Source organism: Gambusia affinis, linkage group LG03 (genome assembly GCF_019740435.1).
Source record: "Gambusia affinis linkage group LG03, SWU_Gaff_1.0, whole genome shotgun sequence".
Lineage (NCBI taxonomy): Eukaryota > Metazoa > Chordata > Actinopteri > Cyprinodontiformes > Poeciliidae > Gambusia > Gambusia affinis.
This window is the reverse complement of record NC_057870.1, coordinates 24,816,757-24,841,902: the sequence shown is the minus strand read 5'-3', so window position 1 is coordinate 24,841,902 and position 25,146 is coordinate 24,816,757. Positions and strand designations below refer to the sequence as shown.

The window sequence follows — 25,146 nt, the reverse complement described above, 5'->3', positions numbered from 1 at the left end:
ACTCCTTTCATATTTAGAATTTATAAACAATGTGACATTTTCTGTCTGCCTCACAATTATTCCACTGCTGTTTGTTGATTCATTACAAAAACTGTGCTACAAATAAGATAGATCAAAGTTTGTAGTTGTAGTGTCAGAAAATGTTCAAGTCAAAATTATTTAACTACTTTTGTAGTTAAACAATTTGTATGTTAAAGTGATCAGTCCAGAGTATAATGGACTTTGTAAACTGTGAGGTTTGGAGAAATGTTTTAAATATTTTAAACATTATTTTACACTATGAAAATATCAAAGTGACAAATTTTAATGTTAAAAAAGCATTTTTATCTATCTCAAGGAGATATTACCAACCTTCTGCTTCTTAAGTATCAGAGTGAAACAAGTCTTCTCAAATTGGAAAATACAGTCTTTTCAGATTTGTTTTGTTTTTCAAATTTGATATAAAATTAGGGCTGCACAGTGGTGCAGTAGGTAGCACCATTGCCTTGCAGCAAGAAGGTCCTGGGTTCAATTCCCGGCCTGGGGTCTTTCTGCATGGAGTTTGCCTGTGCATGGTGGGTCTATAAATTAGGTTTACAGACCTAATTTATAGACCAATTAGGTTAATTGGTCTATAAATCCTCCCCTAGGTGTGAGTGTGTGCATGGTTGTTTGTCCCGTCTGTCTGTGTTGCCCTGCAACAGACTGGCGAGTCGACCTGTCCAGGGTGAACCCGCCTCTCGCCCTGAGAGTTAGCTGGAGATGGGCCCCAGCACCCCTCCAGATCCCACTAGGGACATGTGTTAGAAAATGGATGGATATAAAATTAATAAACAGAAAATCTCTAAAAACATTTCAGTGCTTAAAAAGAAAACAGACTAACAGTTTGAAAAAGTCTGAAATCAGAAGTTTTATTAACACTACAGAGATATAAATAAAAGTGGTTACAACTGGTCTTCAGTACCTTGCTTGGTGATAGCAAAATGCTGTCGAAATGTCTAATATAAAAAACAGAAAAATCTACACAATCCAATTAAAGGTATCACATATACACATTATTTACATTACACATTATTTCTTCTTTCAGAAGAAAAAAAACAACACAAGCCCCACTTTACAAAGAGTTTGTTTCATAACATCCAACAGAAGCCTTTGTCCTGATTTGTTAAAAAGAACAAAAATTAAGTCTTCATTATTCTGAAAAATTAATGGAAATCATTAGACTACAAAGAAACAAAACAAGATCAGTGAAGTTTGGAAGAAACATGAAACTTCGTCTTATGACAAATCTCAACATGTACAGACTTTTCTGCAGCAAAATAGTTTTGTATTATCTTCAGAGTTCACACACAGTGCAGGTCAGTGTTGCAGGCATCCACACATCTTAGGGAAAGACGCTTCAAAAGAAAGCCACGCAGTTCCATGAAATTACAAAATCTTGGTCAAAAGTCAAGAGAAAAAAAATATAAAACCTAAATAAATAAAAACAACAAAAAAAAAAAGTTTACATGCAATAGAAAGAAAGCACTAAAACACTAGTAGGCACCACTTCGATAAATGATTTCTAAGCATTAAATAAGTTCACATATGGTAAAAACTGACTAAATTGAAGGTCACTGGTTTGTTTAAAGGAGACATGATTTTAGTGGTTTCTGATTTTAATTTTAGCAGTGAGGAGTTAATATAATATATTTTTTAATGTTCTCATTTGTGAATGCTAAACTGGAAACAGACCTTGAGCTAAAATTCAGTGGAGAAATGCACACACACACACGCACACACACACAGTGTGACATCACCTCTGTTCCTAAATAATGAGTGCTCATAAAATGAGCAGTAATAGAAATAAATAAATGACTGCTCACAGCTGGAAGGCTAGAGACATGTTTTCAAGGCTGTTCTTACTTCCTATTAATTATCTTTTTAAACACTTGGCATCAATGCACACATTTTTATGGCTATTTGAGTGTAGTAAGTCTTTGTCTCTATTTAACCCAGAAAAGTCTGTTGAAATGTGGATTTTTTTTTAAATCCCAGATTCCCCACTACATTTAGCCTAAGTGAAGAAACTCAGATTAAGTTACCTCAACTCCAACCATCTTTCAACCAATTTCAGACAATTGTGCTAAGAAATATATCTACACCTTGAAAAATGTTAAAAGAATGACTAAACAATGCTTTCTGTGGGCATTGTTTCACCTCACCATTTTTTTAAAAAGGTTTTGTTGGCTCTAGTGGCCTTTATTTGAAAGTAGTTCAACAGGAAAGAGGGTAACAAGAGGGGGGAAGACATGCGGAAAATGTCACCAGAACGGGACTCAAACCTGCGACCACCGCCACGAGGACTAAGGCCTCAACATGCGGGTCGTGCTTTGCCCCTGCGCCACCACAGCACCCCACCTTTCACCAATGTGAAACACAATTCAATGTTTAGATGGGAGGGTATATAGTTGTTTTATGTCTATTCAATAAAAATTTACTCTCAGGGGCAGACTTAAAAAAAAAAAAAATAAAATAAAAAAAATTCCAATTTGACCCATTAGTTTCCAGTTGAAATTATATCTTGAGAAATCTTTCCAAAAATTGTTCCACACTGCCTGAGCTACTTTTTTTGTTTCTCTCTACTTGTACATTTGTGCCAACAATCCTCACCTGCACTGTGATTTGACTGACAAAAGAACTTTGTTTTGTTTTGCTGAGGTTGGGCAACTCCTCTTTAAGGCGTGGAATGGATTTATGTTCCCAACACACGGAGCACCATCAGAGCCAGAAAAACAAAACTACTGTCACAAAAAGACAAAAATGCCTAAAACAGGTCTGTGTTCACAGGGACAGATCCCCCCCTATATTGCTACAATTACGTGAAATTTATAATTAAGAACTGTTCTGTGTTGTTAAATGGAGACGCAGTAACAAAAACAAGCAACCAAAAGTTAGGAATTTGAAATGTGTCTCTTCATTTTCACTGCAGTTCACTGGCACTCAGAGTTATGTTCCAAAAAACAGGACAACCGGTCCAGCTATCTCAGGTTATCCAGTTCTAACTTGGCTCGGTTTCAACACCGTTTCCCTCTATACCCCTTGTCCCCCCACCACACCACCACCACAGAATTAGTGCAGTAGTTAAGAGGCGTCACAGAGAGTGAATGAGTGAGCCACATTTCAAAAAGGCACAAATCCTAGGTGCCATTGTCCGTCATGCTGGTGCAGTCTGGAGAGGCTGCTGTTGGAGTGGCTGGCTCCTCTGAGCTCTGGACCGGATCCTTAGGCCAGTAGAGCTGACTCAGATTCTGATGGAGTTCGTCCAGTTCAGCTGGCAGAGGGATTCTCAGTTCCAGGTAAAGCGAGAGGGCATCAAACCAGTCTTCCAACTTCTGGAAAGATGGACTATGGGAGGAGGAGGAGGAGAAAAGAAAAGATCAATGAGGAGTTTTAGGTTAGAACCAGCCCGACGAGGTTAAGAGAAAACACGAGGAAGCAATTTGGCAGCAGGGACATGTCCGTGTGCAAGCAGGTCCATATGGCATGTGAAGCTGTTTGTTTTTCTCTCTCTCCTCCGCTGTGGGCTTAAGGTGCAATGACAAGATGAAACTCGGCAACAAAACACAAACAGGTTTTGCGAAAAGCTTGAATTTTTTGTCTTATTTTTGGTTACACTAGAGCAAAGTCCTGTTATGTTTCTTTTTTTTCCAATGCTGCAGCACATTTTTTATTTCTGTTTTTAGCTTCAAAGGATGCTTTTAAATTTCTGAAGTCCCTATAAAAACACAACCCTCTTTGAGGTAGGTTTCAAGATTCATTAAGTAGACCGGACTTTACTGTCAGGGGAAAAGAACTCCATGCCTACTTTTTTTATGCTGCACAAAATTCACATAATTTGCATTTACTGTTCCTTAAAATTAGGAAGTCATTTAATTTTGTTGTTTTACTCTTAACTTTTACTAGAAGCGTGAAAATGGGTTTGACACTTCATTTAATGCACCTTACAAAATGATTATACAATTTGACTTACTACTGTTATTTAAAGTTACAGAAAGCAGTTAAAATAATTCTAAACAAGTGTCTCTCTCTAAAACTAACCCTATAAAGTCAAATCCTATAAACAGTAAAAACTAATTAACAAAATTTCAAAGAATCCATCGAAACTTTAGGTAGTTAATGTGTATGAGAATTTTTTTACAACAGCTGTCAACTACGTAAACCTGCCTGGTTGTTATGCTGATTAGTGGTAGCGTCAGTGGAGTTGCATTTTAATAATCTGGACCAATTGAGTTATCAAAGGCCAATCAGTTTTTTGGAACAACGTTTGATATGTTTTGTACCGTTTTCTTGACAAGTAAGCTTAAGAGGAGGTTCTCACCGGTTGTCTGGTGTGAGGTCACAGCAGGCCACAGCCAGGGGAAAGAAACCTGGAGGACAGTCTTCAGGGAGAAACTTCTCCACAAACTTGCCAACATTCAGGCCAAAGTCCTGCGTCCTGGGGAGGCACTCAGGGTCTGCGTACACTTTTCCAATAATCTGAATCGAATTACAAATAAAATCTTTTCATGGCATCCAAGAAACATCAAATATCTTTGTCAAGTAGATATTTAACAAATTGGAGAAGGAATGTGAAATAGCAACTTACCTCACAAAGAACGATTCCAAATGAGAAAATATCCACCTTTTCGTCGTAACGTTTACCTAAAATAACATCAAATAAAGAATAAAGTACATGTAATCTTTGATCCCATGACTGTCTTCTTCTCTCATAATTAAAACATTATTTAATTTTTTAGTTTTTCCTTATGAATTTTAAGTCACTAACCATTTAGCATTTCTGGAGCCATCCAGTAGGGGTTCCCAACAACAGTATAACGCTTCTTCCGGTCAATGCGCCTCAACACCCTCTTCTTGGTTGAAGGTTTCTCTGGAGGAGGTTTAACTTTCTCCTCTACGATGAGCCGGGACAGACCGAAATCAGCAACCACTACAGTGTTGTCCTGTTAAAAGAAGAAACAAAGTGTCCACTGGGTTTACTGGAAAGACTGATTGAAAAAAACTGATCAGTGAATGATGCAGCAACCAGAATGCTAAAAGTAAAAATCTGTGACTTTCAAGGAATGACAAGTATCCCAAATAGGATTGCTTATAGCGAATTTCAGAGTCAAATATTTAGAATTATTACATAATTGTAGTTTTCTTTTTCATTGTATTTTAACCATTAATAATGTATTGTTTTCTATTTATACTGCTTTCTTCATAATACTGCAACAAATGTCAACAAAGTTAAAGAGTACGGTCAGACATCACCTACCAGTTTAACCAGGCAGTTGTGAGAGTTGAGGTCTCTGTGGATGATGCTCATTGAATGAAGGTAAGCCTAAGAGAAAAAGGGAAATTGATTTCTTAGGAATCCCATAATTTATACTGCTAGATTCACAGTTTAATAGAATTAGTAATCAAATTACTGATATTTAATGGCCAATTTCCCCCAAGGCAAAACAAAGAAAACAACTCACCATGCCAGAGGCGATGCTCTTTGCAAAACTGACTCTTTGTTGCCAAGGAAACACGTCCTGTGAATCCAGAGTGAAAACAAACAAACAAAAAAGACAAAAATAAACTTTTAGAGGCATCATAAATGAAGTAAATACAGGGCGTACAGTCATTTTTAAGCATACTTGGTCAAATGTGTCTCAATAAAAACTGTTCCTACACATTTTTATGACAGAAATCCAATCTATTGTAGACGCAAATTTCCAGAATTATCAAACTTGTTTTAAAGTATAAATAGGACAGGTCACCATAAATTTATGGCTAATAATTCTAAGGTTGTCAGGCCTTAAAAACAAAGCCTAGAAGAAAAGACAGACAAGAATGAAGGGTAGGTGGGTGAAAGAGTGGATGCATGGATTAAACTTTTAGGCACTGGACTTGGCAAACAAATACTTTTACACATTCTTTTTTATTTTCTATCTTTATCCAGAACTTAGAAAGACAGAAACCAAATTCTGCAGTTTTCCAGACTTTTCTAAACTGTTACCAGGAGTTCAAAAACAAACTATATTCCTAATTCAAGCAAGAAAAACAAAACAAAACAAAACAAAAAAAACAACATATGACATGAGAGAGGAGGGCAGCAGGGTGAGGTCATTTTCCCCTGGTGAAACCTTCTCGTATCTAAGCCTCCTGATTTCCAAACCTGCCAATTAATGAGCCGAGATCTGTGTACGAGTGTGGAGTTTACTTCAGGTCACCTGCACTCTGAGCTCCTGTAGAGTCACCAAGCGTGACGGTTGTACAAAAACAAGTTTAACTCACCATGTCTCTGATGAAGTCCTTCAGCGTTCCTCCTTCAATGAACTCTGTGATCAGATTCAGCCTCTTGTCTTTGTACAGCACACCAATGAACTTCAGTACGTGTGGATGGTCGAGGCTTCTCATTACCTTGACCTGAAATTCAGACGCGTGGTAGACAAGAAAATAAACAAGTTCCTGATTAATATCAGCAGGTTATCCCTAATCAGTTCTGAGCAGAAGAAAGCTTAGCTGGTGTGAAGGAAGGATTAAATATGGGTCAAACTAATGAGTTCCCACCAGAGCAATGTGACAACTTGAAAATAATGTACAAAGAGGCGATTGTTGGAGCAAGCGCCATGTACTTTAGTTGTGAATCTTGAGAGAAATCACCAGCCTCCTGCTGCTAATTACTCACCTCTTTTAGAAAAGTTTTCTGCGTCTCCTCATCACAACGGATCAGCTCCTTCATCACCATCACCTCCCCAGTGGCTTTGTGAGTCACCTGAGACAAAAGCAGGTATTATTTGAAGTTTAAAGAGTGACAGAGATGAAATGCTGAATGGGAAAAGAGACGAGAGCTGCAGGCTGACCTTAATGGCCTGTCCAAAAAAGCCCTTCCCTAGGACTTCCCCATGGATAAGGTCACAGGGTCGGAAAATGCGATGAGAGCAGCTGCTGGAGGACCTCAGGGACTCAGAGCGACCGATGTCTCTCGTGATTATCGGCGTCTCTTTTAGGGAGTTTGGGGACTTGCATATGCTGTTACTGCGCCTGAAAAAAAGACAAATAAAGACAGTTTAATGGCATGTAGGCTCAGACCCAAAACAAGGAAGATGTAAGCATTTTAGACTCTTACGTACTTCAAAGATCTCCTTTTCAGCATGCCATCATCCACTTCGTCTGTCCTCTCGAGGACTGTGTCGGACGGCGAGGACAGACGCATGCGGGACGTGGCCGGGACGCCCAGCTCGTTCCTAGGAGAGCCCAGACGGAGCCGATCTAGACGCTGCCTCACTGGGTCGTACTCTATCAGTAGCTGCAGCGTGTGACTGGTGCGGTGGATCAGATCGTACACCTTAACAAGAAAATGACATGCAAGATTTAAACAGTTTTTTTTCAAAGGATAGTGAACCAAACCTCCATGAGTTTTTTTATGCCGTTTTAATTTTTTCTTTGCAACATGAGAGCAATCCCTATTACTAAACGTGAACATGCATCACGTCACCCCACGGCATTATAAAAGATTTAAGTCTGACATGAGAAAAAAAAGAGGGTTAATCTGGGGGCTTGTGAACCATTTCTGTCCCTGGATGTTAAAGAGGTCATGATGCCTTACACTCTAACAAAGTTTCAAGCCCACAGCATCACATATCCTCCACCACACTTTACAATGGTCATGAGGACATTTGTCACATATTTATCCCACCTTGAATGAAACTCAATATTAGTCTCATTTGAAGCACAAAGGGTCCAGTTTTCAGTTTGCTTTACATTTGTGATGGAAGGACATTGTTACCAAACAATCAGTGGGCATGGATATTTCTAATGGTTTTCATGAAGACTTGGTCACCCTCAAGATGTCACCGTTTGAGTAATTTATTAACTCCTTTCACATCATTCTCACTGTGTGGTGTATAACTAATTATGGCCAGAAACTACCACAAACAAGCCTTTAAGTACCAGCAGGGATGCACACAATATTACAAATACAGTGTTGTTCTCAGTCAGTCTAACCAAAATAAATGACACAAAAGATTGTTTGGACTGCAATCATTGCTGGAAGATATTTTCAAAAGGAACATGATGTCACACCCTGCATGTCAGTAAAATTTTGAGCCAGTTAGTTGGAGTTGAATTGCAGAGGAGAGAGTTGGAAGTACAGGTAATGTGGATTTATCATGTTTTTATTCACTGATTTTGCTGATAGTATCGCATGACCTTCTAGTACTGTGAAGTAAAGGCCCCACAGAAACTACATAAAAGTTACTAGGAACTCAAAAACATAAAACGGAAAATATAAATCGAACAAATTTACTCAACTTGAAATTTGTATGTTTCTAAACTTTCCAGAAAACCCTGTTATTTATGGAGGTTTTAATTGATATGCATTTTAATAAAGTGGAAAAAAAGAGAAGTGTCAGAATTTGATTCCCTTCAGGTTATACACATCCCAAAACAACAAAGTGCAATCTTTGGAAAAATCTCCATATTGATGAGTGGTAAAAAAGAAAAAAAACAGGCTAGATCAGCAATATCCAAAACAAAACAAGATCATGTCTGAAGAACTCAAGGGAGAGGTTTCGAGAATGAGCCTTTAAGTCATTTAAAAGCCTTCCTCTCCCAACCCAAGAATGTTCAAATGGTGGAAGAATGTCAGAAATGCAAAAATCCACATGTCAACTCAAGATGAGAACATGGCTTTCAAATATGCATTTGAGGCATGAAGCTAATGAGGAAACTTTGTTTGTTTGATACGAAACATTTTCAGTTTGTGCAACACTGTAGCAGGATAGAAAAAATAAAAATGCTCACCTCCTTCTCCATCAGCGTCCCAACAGGAAGCCCATTGATCTCCAGGATTCTGTCTCCAACGTGGATAGCACTTCGCACCTCCGGACTGATAAGCATCCCTCTGACCCTGAAGCAACAAGCGAGCGACTTAAAATCAACATCAAGCTTCCCACCACTACCTCATTTGCCGTGACATGCTTTTACACAAACACACACAGCAGCGGCTCACCAAACCTATAATCATGTCTTACATAAAGGCATTACTCACACAAGAGCAACACAGGCGCACAGATCTGCCGCCAGCAGTTTGCCACTTACTCTTTGACTTGAACGCTAGCTGAGCCGTTCACGTCCCTCAGCACGGACACAGAGAAACCCCTCTTCCCGTTAGCTGCCGACGGCATCGAGATGAGCGTCACTGTGTGCGGCAGGGAGTCTAATATTGAGTCGTGTGAGCGTTTCTCCAACATGGGGGTGAGGACTACCTGCTTGTAGCACTTTCCACTGCAAAAGCAGGACAGAAAATGGTTCAAATCATACTCAAAATAATTAGGAATATTAGCAAAAAGCGTGTAAAAAAAATCTAATTTCGGCATGAGAAACTTTACTGATGATTATGCTAAATAACACATTGCAATGCATGATTATTAAAAAAGTCTTTAACTTAACTGACAAAATATGTTGGTATTTAATCAAATATATATTGAAGGAAACAATGCCAATGAGAACTAACAAATATATTATAGTATTATGCATATTACATTTAATGTTATTTCATTATTATTATTAATAATATAATATATGATACACTTTTTCATGGCAGCGCCATTATTTATTTATTTTTTTGTTTCAACTCAACCCATCAAGGTCAAAGAGCAATGAGACTAAAGGTCTGCATCTCCAGTTCTTGAGTGCCACTGTCCTTTGACCTTTGGATGCATCGCTACAAACAAGAATCAAATCAATGTTTAATGGCCGAGCCTTTCTATGGATTAAATTAGTCACATATTTAAATATAACTAAATAACTTTTTTTCAAATGGTGTTTAAATTATGACATGTAATATGAACTTCCAAATGATGCATTCTTTAACTGGATCGAAGCAAATTTACTGTATTGTAAAAGATGATACAGTAATCTCATGTTTTTATCATCAGCTTTCACTTTCACAGTCATTAACCTCGATTTTGACATGCATTTCAACCCCTTACAATTTCCTAGACCACTTAAAACAAACTTACCAATAGAGTTTGGACCTCTCGACCAAGGCGTATGTGTCCCGGTCCTCAATGACTACCTTGCAGCTCAGACACACAAAACACTCTGGGTGGTACTTGTGTTCTCCAGCCACCTGCAACCAGAAGCAAACCAGCTGATGTTCCGTGCAGGACAGAAAAGAAAACAATATGTCGAGATCCTCTGCTGTGTCATTAATAAGAGTGAGACTCTGTGAACCCTCCTTCACAGTGAGTGGTGACACAGCGGCAACACCTGCTTCACTCTCAGCCTGTCTGGAATCTGCTCTGACGTCATCCAGGCAGGTCTGAGCTGTTTGTTTCACTGCTTCTTTCATGTCTCTCTCGCTTTTTCTCGCTCTGACACTTGCTGCACATGACTTACCAATTTCCCTTTCAGTAGTTTATGTCATGCTCTCTTAACATCTGTCTTTCCTCTTTCTCTCCCATGCAAGATGAGATAATGTTCCGGCGTGTGAGCAAGTAGCTTATTAAATACAGCGCCTTGTAAAACTATTTGCTCCTTTTGAATCGCAAAGATATGAGAAAATCCTGCAATGGAGATATTTTTAGTAAATATTGGGATGCAGAATTTAGCTGCAATAAATTCAGACTTTCCTCAGTCTCTTTCTCCTCTGTTCTTGCAAAGCTCCCAGTGACCTCTTCCACCTCTGTGATTTGGGAATTTACTGCAGTGAAACTCTATCCAGACAGCTGAATGGAATAGTGTCAGCTAGTAACATAAGGAAGACAACTATTGCACTCCAAACATTAATTTTACATTTATGTTGTGCATCCTGGTAGTGCAATAATGATATATTGTTAATTCCTACATGTTACAACAACAAAATGAAAAATATTTTATAGGGATTTTATGTAAAAGACACAGAAAAATAGCTCATTAATGTGAAGTTAAAAATATTGTTCATGGTATTTAATATTTTTTGGAAATAAAACTAAATAAAATGAGAGATTACTTGTATTCAGCCCCTCTGATTCAATACTTTGTAGAAGCTGCTTTTAAGTGACTTCTAAAGGAAATTGGTTGACTTCAATTATTTAGAGTTGTTGGACTAAAAGAAGCAAATTTTTTTAGATTGCACTATGCATGTTTTCTACATATTTTGTATTGTGAAAAAAATAGGAAAACTGCATCAATTTTCTCCAGTTTTCTTCTGCTTTGGATTTAGTTATCTGGATTTATTACATAAAAATCAAAATAAAATACAAGGAAGTTGGTTGTGAAGTGAAAAAAATGCATAAAAGATTAAGTGATATTAAAACATTTGCAACAATTACTAATTTCAGGTTAATTTATGCATCATAAAGTCGTAGATACAATCAATATAATTGCAGACAAAATAAGTTTATTATTTTGAATATTAAAGCCATTTCAGAACATTCCAAAGTTTTCCATTCTCTAACATTCTTGTGTGCTGCTTTGTGCTGGAGAGGCATGCTCAAAAACAAAAATCTAAATCATTCATTTTTGCTCGACTATTCACATCTACCTGAAACTTAAGCACAGACAAGTTTGCAGTATTTTTCCAACATGTTCTGTAGCTGTGAGTCACTTTGTCTGTGCTGGAAAGGGATTCCCAGCTGCCTGAAGGAGATGTCGAAAAAATGATTGTGACATCTCTTGAGGTTGTCTGTAACTCCTCACCTTTGAGCACAAAAACAAAACCACTCCCCTCGGTTACGCCCTGCCTCAGGCCTAAACAGTGAGACGTAAAACAACAGACGAATGTAGCAACAAAGCAGAATTTCATAAACTGATCCTGAAAACTGCTTAAGGAAAAAAAAAAATCCAATTTAATCAATACACAAACAAACTAGAACAAGAGCAGTTGTGTTCTGGGCTCGGATGCCAAACATGCAGGAGCAGTAGAAGCAGCTTTGTATGAGCCTCCTCTGCTCCTGGACCACAATGCTTTTCTGTCTGGCTGATGGGCCGCGATGCCAGTTCAGTCCTGCCAAAAACACTCAGTGAAGCTGATGAAGCTGGGCGTCAACGGCACAATGTAAAAACCCCATTCTGCCTGTTGCTTGGTGGCAGGAAGAAAGCGTCAGTCTGACTGCATGTTAGCTGGGTAACCTTGTGTGTGTGTCCAGCAGGAGAAGCTTCCAACGTTTACTACTTACTTATTAATTGACTTTGTTTTGTTTGAAGCAAGCACTGTTTACTCTGTCAAATACTGATATTGGATCTCCAAAAATCCATCTATGCACGTCATCATAACTGTGGGTAATATTAACAGAGCTTTTCGCCACACTGGACTCTACATGCTCCAAAACCACCACATGTTCTGGTGTTTTCCCACTCGATTCTGCATGTGGGGAAGTGAACCGTGGAGAACTTCTGTGCAGAGAAGGAACAGAGTGGGGCCTCCAGGGGGGGAAACTAATTCACAAGTCTATGCAGAGCCCCCTTCTGCAAGATTCAGCAGCAGCCCAAAAACAAGTATCATTCACAACTGAAAAACAAAAAGGTCTACCAGAAAAATAAAACTGGAGCACAACAGGCTGTGTGAAATTTGTTTTCATAGATGTTCATAGATTGAGGGCAAAACAAATTAGCTACTTGTGTTTTATTATGCACACACACAGCGTTGCTGTTAATTTCTGATCCAACTTAACTACTACTTTAAAACCTTTCAAGTGCTTATTATTTAAATTACAGTACGTACATCTTTGATGCCTTTTATCTGTTAACTACTTACACTGATTTCTACAGAAATCCCAGATATAATCCCACACATAGGTCCAATCTAAAGCTCTCTTAAAATATTTCATTCCCAAAAAAAAACAAAAAAAAAACAACAAATTGAGCCTTAAAAAGAATAATTATCCTTTATCGATGATTTCACTTGCCATGTAATTCTAAAACTAGTGCCCTAAGAAATCTATTTTATTATGTTTTTTACACTGAGTGTATCTTTTCTCATAAAATATTTACTTATTTGCCAATATAGAAAAGAACATTACTAAAATGAATAATACTACCGTAGTTCAACAAGTATTAATAAATTTACAAGGCACTACATTTTATAATCATGGACTTTTTGAAGGATTTTAGAAAGATCCACCATTACTTGAAGACTTTGAAGGCTGATTGACCAAATAAAAACTAAAAGTGACTCAATGCAGGTTTTACCACTTATCAGAACACAGTAACCTAATCTCACTGCGCCAATACACTGAAAATGGGTCGTTATCAAGTCTTTCAGCAGGTTAATGATCCAAAACATTTGATCAAATCAACATAGAAGCTCAACAAAGACAAAAGCATTCCTGTTTGAATCCCAAAACAATAGCAGCCTGATAAGTGAGCAGAAGAAATAGAGTAAGGATCCAGGAATCTAGAATGTTCTCTATGTAATCTAGAGTAGTTCAAATGCCATCTGTGATCATTTTACTTTTACAATCCGTTATTAGTATTTACACCAGAACGATATTTAGGTTATTTTTTAACCAGCATGAAAAAAAGAGAAAAGCTAAAACTGAATTAAGAGCAGAGTTTGGCTCGAGTTTCCACATCTCTCAGTCCTTCCTGCCCTGGAGTGCTCCAAAACTGTTTCAGATTGACATTTATCGACATACTCATTTGGATAATTAGACCGCATTCACAAAAAAAAAAGAGCTGGCCACTCGTCAGCAGATCAAGCAAAAGGGGAAAAAAAATCCCACAAATAAGAAAAGTGAACTGACATCTGTAAGATTCCTGGATAAAATAATATAATTAAATCAGAACTATTGGCTTTAGATTGATGTGAACACTATTTAAATTTCAGATTAGGTTACCATGCCAAGGAACCAATAAAAGCTCCTGGGTTTGTAAGACATGGGGAGTTATACCAAAATATATACTTTTAGTCCCTTTTATGAGTATAAATTAAAAACTCTCAATTCTGTTGTGACTGTTAGAGGCTCTCATTGATAAATTCATAAAGAGCTTTCCAACTCCCCCAAAATAAAAATAAAACTACTTATAAACTTTATGATGAATAAACAGTTTGTGCTAAAACACCGTCTCAAGATGGTTTGTGATAACAGGCTGGTATCTCTTGGTAAAGAGCAAAAAATGTAAAACAATAACGGACTTACCATGGCAGGTCCTGTCATGAGCAGCGAACAGCCGTGACAGAGCTCCCCAAACTTCTCCCAGTAGTGTTTCTGACAGTACAGCTTGCCATCCTTCTCATAGTACCAGTTAGTGAGGTTGTCAGAGCAGACGGAGCATCTGAAAAGACCAAGACAGTCAGACAGCTGCAGAAATCAAAGCAGGACAAGAGATGCAGGATTTTCTACACTGTACAACTGTACAGACTGTTTTTTTTTCCCTCTGGGAAGCTAAAAGCAAAGAAATCTTTGAAAATGTATCTTTCATTAGATCAGCAATCTACTGCAATCAGACATGTCTAGAACAGGGTTTCTACACGTTAACAACGAAAGTCTATACTCATAAACCAGCAGCGTGCTTAGTTGATTTTTAGCAAATTTCACAAGTATAAAAAACAAAAGTTTATAAAAACTTCAATGTAGAGGTTGCTACTGAAATCAGGGTTTAAATAGAGTTTTTAGAAAAGAAAAACCCAAGATCCATGGGTGGATGGATTCAACCCGAACCAGCTTTGTTTCAGATTGCTAAGGATCCCATAACAAACTATCCACAAGTCATTCTTTGAAAGTCCAAGTGTAGCCTTAAGTCTTTGTTTTTGAGACCAAAGCCCCTCTTTTTCTTGATATATGAAAAACATAGGACAGCCTTATTTAACAATAAAAACACTTTTGAGTTAATCACACACTCACAGAAATGTTTAAATTGAAACATGATTTTAACAGGGATCCTCAAATTTGATTGGCTTTCATTGATTGAGGTTATATTAGAGCAAATAGACCCTTTCATAGAAGAAACATTTACAGAATGGTTGCACTTTAAATAATTACAATACACAGATATGATAACACTTTTTTCAGTCTGTTGCTCAAATGTTGTTTATAACGTACAGGCCACAGAACAGAGCTGGCACATAAACACTCAGGCTGTTCCCGAGAATAAAAGCACACACTTTTCTTTGTTTAACAAGGCGTAGATACAGAAAGCACTATGTCTCTGGGATGTGTAGGAACTTGCATGGCTATTTTAGCTTTGCTGCCCTGTTCCAAAAACAGAGTCGTTGCACCCATGAAGCAGATGGAAATTTATCTTTTGTCCACTAAAGGTAGAATTATTCTAGGACCTTGAAAAGATTAAACTTTTCAAGAAGCAAGAAGCGAGACAGAAAACCCCAAAAGCACTAGGTAGGCAAAAAAAACATGTATCTGCAAGGACAAAGTCTGCAGATGACCCTGCTGTTTATTGTTGTTTTTTGGCTCACAGCTGTGCATCGCTGTTCTTTTCCTTATCTTGGTCAATGTAAACACTGAAAAACCATCTGCTAACCTTTAAACCAAGACATGCAAAGTAAACCATTAAAATACATCTGGCACAGGTCTCGGCTATATTCTCTTGGGTAAGATCCTCTTCTGTCAATCCCTTCAATATTAAAGAGAAACATTTCACAACCTAATATGATCAACACGTACCGATCCAAATGTTTACTTGCATTTCCGCTGACTGCAGTTTCTGCTTCAGCTGCAGATTAGTCTGTCACCTGAGGTGAAGCTTGGCACAGTAAAGGAACTTAAATGACAACAACATAGTGACACAATGTTCAGAGTAAGGAATGCAGAAGATGCATTCCTTCCTAGTGCAAGCACTAGGAAGTGCTTACAATCTAATAGCATTTCCTCAACCAAGCAGCACTGATTATGTAAATCATGGAGGAAACTGCTTTGCTGGGGTTTTACCTGATGGAAAAGTCTGCTGTGAGTTTTCCAACATTGTTGCCTTCATTTAAGTTTTGCTTTCATTCTTCCACCTTTACCCTCCCACTTTGGTTTCTATGAAATCCTACCACATTATGCTTAAAGAGGTCTAATATTTAGGCGACAGCTTGCAGGCAAATGAATAGCAATGTATGGCATAAACTCACCCAATGGTGAAATGAAACAAAAACACCAAAAGGAGCATTTAGTACACATCAAGACCTTCAGGATGGTTTGCAAATATAAACTGTACTGATTCTGACTGACAACTTTCTTTAATTTAGGTGGGCATATCTTCAATGTACAGGTTTCTTAAGAGTCAAAGGACCCTAATTGATCCCTCATGCAATCAAGCATAGGTTATCAGCATTTTTACATTGTTTTTTGCGCTTTCAGCAGCCTACATGTGACGGCCTCACATCACGTTGCTTTCTGTACCGTAGGTATGGTTGATCCTGGATTATTGACTTTGGCACCACATCCAGATATTTCAGAGTTATCTGGCTTTACTTTAGAAGAAGCTGTCCTGCAGACAGAGGAACAGATGGTTTTGTTTCAACTGCAGAGAGAAATGCAGGGAACTGGGAAAAAAAAAATCATTGGCTCTCAGGCAGACAGAACAGCAAAGCATCAACATGCAGAGACACAAGTGTTACTGCTTCCAGAAAAAATGTGAAGAAAAACATTGAAGATATACCAGAGGTCAGCAAAATGACTCTGGCTTGAGACAACTCACTGTGATTTGATGAGTCAAAACGGAGAACAAAGTTTGCTGAGGTGAAGGCTGCGTGAGTAATAATGGCTGCGGTTGCAGCTGTTTTAAAGGCCAAGGATCTGATGTAAGTAAAAAGGGGCCAAAAACTGTTTAATTTTAGTACCAGTAAATGAAATGACTTGGACAGAACAGCTGGCATAAAATAAAAACGTTTGTAAAACTTTGAGAGTTTACATGTGTGCAGCCCAAATAAAGAAAAATAATGGCTGTGAATGGTATTGTAAAATATACATTTTTCTAAAGCATTTCTCCAGTACTTTTAGTTCTCACAGCGGATGATGGAAAAGTTGTTTAACTTTAGATTTTACAACTTGCAAACTTTCCAATGGATAATTTTAATAGATGCTAATAAAGAATAAAGCAAAATGACTCTGTATACTTTCTCATTCTTACTTAGATCTAGGGCTGCAACGATTCCTCAAATGATTTTATTATTAAAACTCCAAGCTTCATTACTATTTAATACGCCATGTTCCAGCCGGGTGATTATTTGTGTTACGCAACATTTTCACTTCTGTCTATGAGTTGCTAACACAACATAACATATCCAATTTTCAAGTTCAGTCCGGAGCATCGGGGGGGATTCCACTGATTGATAAAGTTTGGCTTTTATTGTTTTTTGGGGGATCAATAGGCATCCTTAAAATAACTGGTGCAATGCTTGTAATGTGACAGCCTTTCTCCTCCTTTCTTGGTGTGTGCATACTGGTAGAGTGGAGACTCACGCTAAGCATAAATTTAGCTTTATGGACAAACCAGGAAATATATTTCCTACCATTCTCGTCGCATCAAATGGATGGCAGAGCGCACCGTAGCGGTACATATGTTTCTTTGTGTGACGAAGCTGCCAGGTTTGGTCACGCACATGGTCACAAAAGTTATAAATGACTGGACAAAGTGAGAGTTAATCTAATTGACAGAAGATCAATACTTAACTGAAATATAGACATTTTTATAAGTGTCTTTGTGAGTCTGCTGTTTTATTATTAAACTGAACATAATTTAGCAATGTTTTTGTACAGGTTGACTTAAAAAGTGAGCTATTCCTGTGATTTAATTTTTTAAACTACAGAAAAGTAATTGTTAGGGATGCACAAATATGCAAATTTGACGGAAGTTGATATCTGATATTTATACTGTTGTTATATCAGTATTTCCCAATAATTTTTTTATCCAATTTTTTATTTGATTACTCAATTAATTGTCAGAATAGTGGGTGGAATGCTCAAAAACTAAAATAAACATTTACAACACCCCTACTTAGCTCCAATAATTAACTATTAAAAAAGTTAAATTCATTTATTACGTAGATGCATTATATCCATAGTAAGATATATTTCAATTTACTAATGGTGACCACTTTAGCATATGACTAATTTAAATCCAGAATTCAGTTTCTCAGAAAATCTAGAATATTACGCAATATCAATTAAAGTGAATATAAGTAACAGAAATATAAAGCTTCAGCCTGGAAAGTTTTGTTACTTTTATTCATCTAATGGCCTAATTTCCTATTTAACGAAATTTTGGGTTTTTGCATAAAATAATGAATGAATAAATATGATGAATATATAAAGTTTATATCAATGTATATCTATCTAAAAACACACGTCCCTCAACTGCATCCAAATTACAGATGCACAGCCATATTAATTCTGCAATATTTCAACATAACATTTTTAAATTACTCTTCCTTGGGGATGACAGCATACAAAGCGTCTCACAGCATAATTCTCCCACTCCCTTGTGGGAGAATAGATGTACCAAGAATATGAGTACATATGGCGAGCTATTATCCTATAACTAGCATAATTTTCTATTTAACCTTATCTCAAGCAGTTTGTGAGAAATTGTGACTGTTTCATGGTTTTCTGGAAACCTGAGTAAGAATTTCTATTGTTTAGAAAGCCTGCCTCGTGATGGATTAGTGAACATCCTGCCTCATACCTCAGTAAGGGTCCTTCTAAAGTCCAATGATTCCAATTATCCAGTTGAACTTAAAAACAGCAGTTTTAGCAGCAATCCAGGTTTTACGCCTCATCATGTATCTGAAGGAGCATCTTTGAAAGCTCACATTTCTAAACGTCCTTAATTTGAACATCAGACTTCAAGTATCTTTTAACAACGTTCACATCCTTTTTCTATCTTGCGAGTGATTAGTTTGCATGTTCAATGCAGAGATGAAAAGAACCATTGTTTATAGATGAAGATTGAACCAAATTGTGTGAGGAAGGAATAAAGACATTCCAGTGATCCCAACAGTTAGCTCTGAATATCCCGTTGTAGTGAACTTGTGTCGGTTACTATTCTTTGACATGAGACTATAGACGGTTCTGATTTTTAAAAATAGGCTAAAATCTGTTTACACGATCATCTACGTTTAGGGGTTGGTGCTTTTCTCCTTTTTTTCTGTTGCACTCTGTTGACACTTAACATCATATTTGCCTCATTTTAATATACTTTTTGTCCCGTCTGACAGTTTAAGCATGCTAGTATCACCCGATAACGGCAATCCAGGCTGAGCTGCTATGTTTTCCTAAATGTATTTCTTTTAGCAGGGCCGTTTTAGGGTTATAATAAACCACATAATACCTGAATGAGATGATGCAAGTGTCATTATAAAAACACCCGATTCCTTCATCTACACACTGTTGAAAGGAGGCAGAGAACATTAATTCAGGTGGCTCTGAGGCAAACAATGGCATTGCCATTGCTGCACAAACACTACAAAGCAAACATTACTCATTTCCTAAAACCCGCATTCCTGCTGGTATTTAGAGGGAGAGACGTGACCAATGGAGCTTAAAACATCTGCAAATGTCCTACACTATAACGTCATTTCAGGGCATCGTTTATCCCCAAAAGATTTTGTTAGCCTCAGATGAAGATTGATCTGTCACCAGTGATTTTAATTGGCATGCATTAAAGAAAAATGTCAGCTTGTTCTAGCTGTAAGAAACATATTTGGTTTATACCACAGCAAAGTCACAAGGACTTAGTTCAACACAAGCAACAAGCAAAATGCTGATAATTCATTTCTCGACTTTCCAGAAATATTCATCAGCAATCCCATTCAACCTCTGCACGTTTAACTGCAGAAAGAAGATTATGATTTAAGCTATTTTTTTTTATATAGTGGTGGAAAATGTCTTTGCATGTTAACAGGAGCTTCTATCTTTGAAATTGTATACAGCAGAAGAAAGAAATGAAGGTGAATTAAGAAGGCCAAGCAGCTCCACCCTCTACTGTGGTAAACTTCGATAAGATCTCCAGCACTGCACACAAAGTGAGAAACAAAAGCTAAGTGGCTTGCTTTGTAAAAAAAAGAAAAAGAAAAAATGGACTGTGGTGGTGTCTGAAACAGCAATTCACAGATCTGAATTGCCGTCTAGGAATGCAGAATGCTGCACAGGCTAATGTAGTGTAACCTATGGGACTCAGTAACACCACCAGGTTTACTGGAACAGGAGTGACGTTCGCTCACAAGAATGTTACACAAGGTGGAGGTGTGAGTAGGGCAAAGTGGCAGGCAAGATGTGGACAATGGAAAAAAGAAAACACACTGCATATTCTTTCAGCAAGGACACGTTTTATTTTTGCTTTCTTAAGATGTATTGTCTGGCAAAGAATGCCACCAGAGATAAGGGTGTCAGTTTACGAAGGTGCCAAGTTACAAACACACATGCAAAACATGTCAGCTCTGCAACTCTCTTAGAAATGTAGCTTTAAGACAGAGTGGGGAAAAAAATGTATTATCTACAAATAAAAGAGGAGAGTTGCAATGTAACGGTGTAAAGTCATTTGAATGAGATAAGAGGTTTAATTTGTTACTGCAGAGTCGGTTTCTTTAAAGGGTAAAAAACCGGGTCATGTGAGGACACTAAAACTCAACTTAAGTAAAACTTCTGTCTTAAGTTTTTGAATGTAACAATTTAAATTATTTTAATAGAGTGACAAACATTATTTGTATATAATAGTAGAGTAATTTCAACAAGATGCTGTTTTAGCCCTAAAATATAACTGTGGTGAAGAATTTACTGCATGCACAATCTACAAAAAGATATCTCAAATTTTTTTATCTTCTGCTGAAATTGGTTAATTTCCTGTTTGATGTTCAACACAATTTTAGCTTTTATTCTTTTGGGTGGAAATTTGTATTATTGGGGTTTATTTTTCTTGTAAGCTTGACAGATCGGTGGCATCATGAGACTGAAAAGAAAAAGTAAAAGGTATTTTTCTAGGAAAATCTGAAAAACAGGTGGGTCAGCTTACTTAAAATAAAAAAAACATGCTTTCTAGGGATGGGCAATTTTATATTGCTTGTTAGGTAAAAAAAAAAAAAGAACATACTGAGAAAGGTTAGTGACTAGAGATGAGTTAAAGTAATTCCAAAGATTGCAGATATTTTTGGGGGGTTCCAATCTGATTTAAATATCTGAATTAAATATCTTCTCACAAAGTTGTTTTCCACACCAGGGTACTTTTACACAAATATTTAGTGTTTTTTTAGTTATGTTGTCTTGAAAGTTAATATTTAATGAGGTTTTTTTTGGGTTTTTTTTTTGCATTTTAACAGAAATACATGCAGTGAAGGCTCATTAGTATGTGAAGAATGGAAAAGATATTTCTAGCTAAAGCTAAATTCAAAGCTGTGTCACTAAGTAATCCATTAGAATTGAAAATAAACAATAAACTTGGATTAAAACAAGTTATTCAAAAAGTATAACAGTAAAATGTTGCTGAAATTACAAAAAAAAAATATTATTAAGCATAAGATTGTGCATTTGTGCTAGAAACTGAGATTATTGTTATTCCATAACGACTGGAACTATGTCAAAATCAGCCGGTTATGTCAATCTTTTCACATTTATAGAGGTTTTCTCCTTGAATGTGCACTGTCCCCTCTATGAATAACTAAGAAAAAATCCTTAAAGGTTAATCTTACGACTGAAAATGTTTGAGGTGGAAAAAGAGTTGAAATATTGGTGTACACAACACAAAAAATAATTCTATTTTCATTGCAGCACCCAAGTAGCACATTCACCTGTAAATGTGTTCTGTTCTTCAATAATGTCTCAAATATGCAAGAGGACCTGAACATTCACGATGAAAAAAGCACATGTCCATAATTCATCCACCTCTGGTTCACATTGGTGTAGTTTTCTGGTCAGTCATCTAGAGATGATTTATTAAGTTGTGTTTCCCCACCCCCTCCCAGCAGTTTGAAGAGCAAATTTAAAAGTATATTATCATCAGGAGGAAACACATGAACTTCAATTGTTAACTAAAGGGAGAAACCCTGTGGAGAGTTAAATCAGGTAGGCATGTGAAGTATTCACCTGTGAGTGTAGGTTCACTGCCCCAAACACATGACATGAGCTGTGGGGGCTAGAGAGGTTTAAGCAGCACTGAGGCAATCATTAAGCCTCAGTACACAAGGACAAAGTCCTCCAGAAGAACAGGACCATCACCAAACCTGCTCTGTGATACCAGCAGGAATGTCTGGCTGTATGATGGGGGTTGTGCACAAATATAGAAACGGGTTCAGGGATCATCTATGTTAAAAAAGGTTTAAAAGCTTTTCTACTTTTTTTTATTTGCTGAGACTAAAACCGAGCTTAAGGTTGCATGGGTGTGTCCCCCCAACCCAAAAAAAACAAACAAAAAAAACCCTAACCTGGGATTACTTACTGAAAGCAGGCGTTGTGCCAGGTATCCTGGAGGACCTTCATCTGGAATGAGTCTTGAATTTTTTCTCCGCAGCCCGCACAGTAACACTCATCTGCAAAGAAGCAAATGTTCAGTCAATGCTTGAAAAGGGAGAGAATAACAGTCTAAAATTAGTAACAAAAGAAGCAGAGTTCAATTCAATCAACGCCTGTCCACGCCACCGAAACCTAAAAACAAAAAAACGTAAAAACGTAGAAAAGTGTATGAATTAAAAGGCAGCTCCTATTTGTAAAGCGCTACAAACGGTTAGCTCCGGTAAAACAAAAGTAACATCGCCTTATTATAGAATAACAACCTGAAGCACTCCTTACTTTCTGGTTCCTCCATCGACTCTACCGAGAGCGTCGTCGAGATTTGTGCTCCTTCTACAAGCTTCTCATTGTGCAGCAGCGGAGCTGTCATGAGCCGCCTCTCGTTTACATCCCAGACCTCCTCTCAGCTCTGAATTCATCAGCAGGAAAATCACTAATTCACCCCTTTAAAGCCGCGCACAAATACAAAGACCAAATTCCTGGTGGACGGAGCTGCTTCTCTCGCTTGCTGGCAGGACAAGTGACGTAATGCGGTCGCCACATTCCTGTACGGAGAGCAAAAAGGCTCAGCTGCAGCACCTGGAGGTAGAAAAGGGCTCAAGCTGTAGACAAAATGTGAAAGGGTGGGGGGCAACAACGCCATCTAAAGGCCATGCATCAGTAATGCCACACACTGAAGATATACAAGCATACACCCACATGAAATATACTTAGTATTATGAATAATGTTTTTTTCTTAGGGAGTAAAATGTATAGTGTCTGGGTCTTGGGTTTTTGATTCTGTTTGATCATTTTCTTGTGGAAAATGTGTCTTCTATAACGTGTGAATGACTGAATGTAGTGTGAAGCACTTTGGGGTCATCTGGACTTGATAAAACACTGTACAAGTACAGACCATCTGTATATGTCTTGCCATATTCAAATAATTTCAATTTTTTTATTTTTGTTGTTTGGGTGTTGCCATATTAGTCAATACATCTGGGTTTAATATCTTAGTTTATTCTTGAACTCTGTTTTTTTTTTGTATGTAAATGTATTTTTCTTAGATTAAATGGCTTTTTCTCCTTTTGATTAAAAGAGCCTCTGATTTAATTAGTCTCTCCCTCAGTTTCCCTGCTGTTTACCCTTCCACCAGTATACTACATTTCCACTGATTAATTTATCTGGTCACTTTACATCCCTGACTCAGCATTTAAGTTCCTGATTTCTTGCTGTTCATTGCTAAATCCTGACTTTTGTTCTTTCGCTGTCATTTTGTCCATGCATCAAGTCCTGTTCATGTACTATACATGTAAATTTTTTTGTTAAAACACTTTAGTGCATCATTCAAGCGATTGTCTGCACCTCATCTCTGACAATCATGACTTTATCAGCAGTACTACGGTCATCAGCTTCTTAGAAGAACATGTAGACTTCCTTTGGATTCTACTGTTTCATCTCACATATTATCTTAACTAGGTATTCAAGAGTGACAGAAGGTCTGAGTGTATTTGTGTGGTTGTTTTTACCAGATAGATATTTGCATAAGCCCTTTAATGTTATGGAATCTCAGCAACTGAATTTTTGCATGAATGCAGAGCTGGGAAAAATATGTGCACCCCTAAATATTTCTACTGTTTTTCCATTTTTTATAGAAAAAAAAATATATAGGGTAATATAAATACATGAGCAAAAATAGTTTTTGAATAAGGACTTAAATTGTTAAGGGAGAAATTAAAAAAACATCACCCTGTGTGAAATGCTGAAGAAACAGTTTTTAATTTCAATTTCTATAGCCATATTCAGGACGAAAATTCACTTAAACAAAACCTGGTGGTCAAATTAAAGTAGACTATGTTATGAGCATTAAATCATTCCCTTTAAAACTAAAACTCCTCATTCAATTGCTTTACTCAATAGACAAAAATGTTTAACTAGTTGTCAAAATCGGTGAAGCAAATGTTATTCATTTCCTTATGATTCTTTACTGAAAATATTGAACAGTTGTGAGGTGGACCTGAGTTTTTCTCTGATTATATTGTTTATAGTTAAGCTCAATTTTATTCACAGCTTATTTGTTGTAAATAAGTTTGCACTTTGCATGCACAATGCTATAAATAAATTAGAACTGCAAAGAGCAGTAAAAATGTGACACACATGTATTCATTGTCTTATACTCATTTACCTCACTATGTACATTAATGTAACTTAACTTTACTTTTCACCTGGTTGTAAATGCTGTTTGTGTAAATTCCGGGATGATCAATTCAGTCTGTGTGTAATGGGCATTAAGTGAAAGAGTCAATTTAATGAGGAGGGGCTGTTATTATTTAGTATTAATATGATGGCATTCTCATCAAAATGCATGATCATATGTATTTTAGTTTCTTTACATCGCCTCCAGAGTCACATAGTCTAAAGGTTACAGAACCTATGTAACACCTGGTTGGGTCATGTAGTACTGTAGCATGGGCTGAGGCTCTCTCTCTCTGTTTTTTTAAAAAAAAGGCGTGCCTTACGCACCTCTCGTTGCATACAGATTCACAGACTAGTGAAGACCGTTAGGTTACATAAGAGTGGGCTGAGTGAATGGGGAAACATCTGGAGGTGGGGTTGACATGGTTTGTCCCATTTGCTCCGATATTTTCTGTCCCCCTGCCTTTCAAACAGCTCTGTTTAGATAAAACACTAAATTCAGGAAGGTAATTTGCTTTCTGCTTCTGTGATCTTAAGAGATTCTTTGGGTGTACAT

General features: G+C 37.3%; 1 protein-coding gene across 1 annotated transcript; it reads right to left on the bottom strand.

Moving 5' to 3' along the window:
* Positions 1-2,912: 2,912 nt before the first annotated feature.
* On the bottom strand, positions 2,913-22,994 carry limk2 (LIM domain kinase 2). The gene is made up of 16 exons (XM_044111858.1): positions 22,695-22,994; positions 22,345-22,435; positions 14,115-14,250; positions 10,014-10,123; positions 9,091-9,276; positions 8,794-8,899; positions 7,122-7,336; positions 6,852-7,032; positions 6,677-6,763; positions 6,283-6,414; positions 5,481-5,537; positions 5,276-5,341; positions 4,787-4,961; positions 4,607-4,662; positions 4,340-4,497; positions 2,913-3,366 (listed from the first exon to the last, which is right to left on the bottom strand). Exons 1-16 carry the CDS (start codon positions 22,783-22,785, stop codon positions 3,159-3,161), a joined length of 2,055 nt encoding a protein of 684 aa, XP_043967793.1. The 5' UTR covers positions 22,786-22,994; the 3' UTR covers positions 2,913-3,158.
* Between the last annotated feature and the right edge of the window lie 2,152 nt (positions 22,995-25,146).

What these genes read in the sequence shown, in the direction of transcription:
- limk2 (XM_044111858.1), bottom strand. Translation starts at nt 22,785, where the DNA reads ATGACAGCTCCGCTGCTGCACAATGAGAAGCTTGTAGAAGGAGCACAA. An exon ending in GCTAGCGTTCAAGTCAAAGA is followed by an intron (nt 8,900 to 9,090) that starts GTAAGTGGCAAA and finishes TTGTTGCTTCAG; the next exon opens with GGTCAGAGGGATGCTTATCA. An exon ending in TTTTTGGACAGGCCATTAAG is followed by an intron (nt 6,764 to 6,851) that starts GTCAGCCTGCAG and finishes CTTTTGTCTCAG; the next exon opens with GTGACTCACAAAGCCACTGG.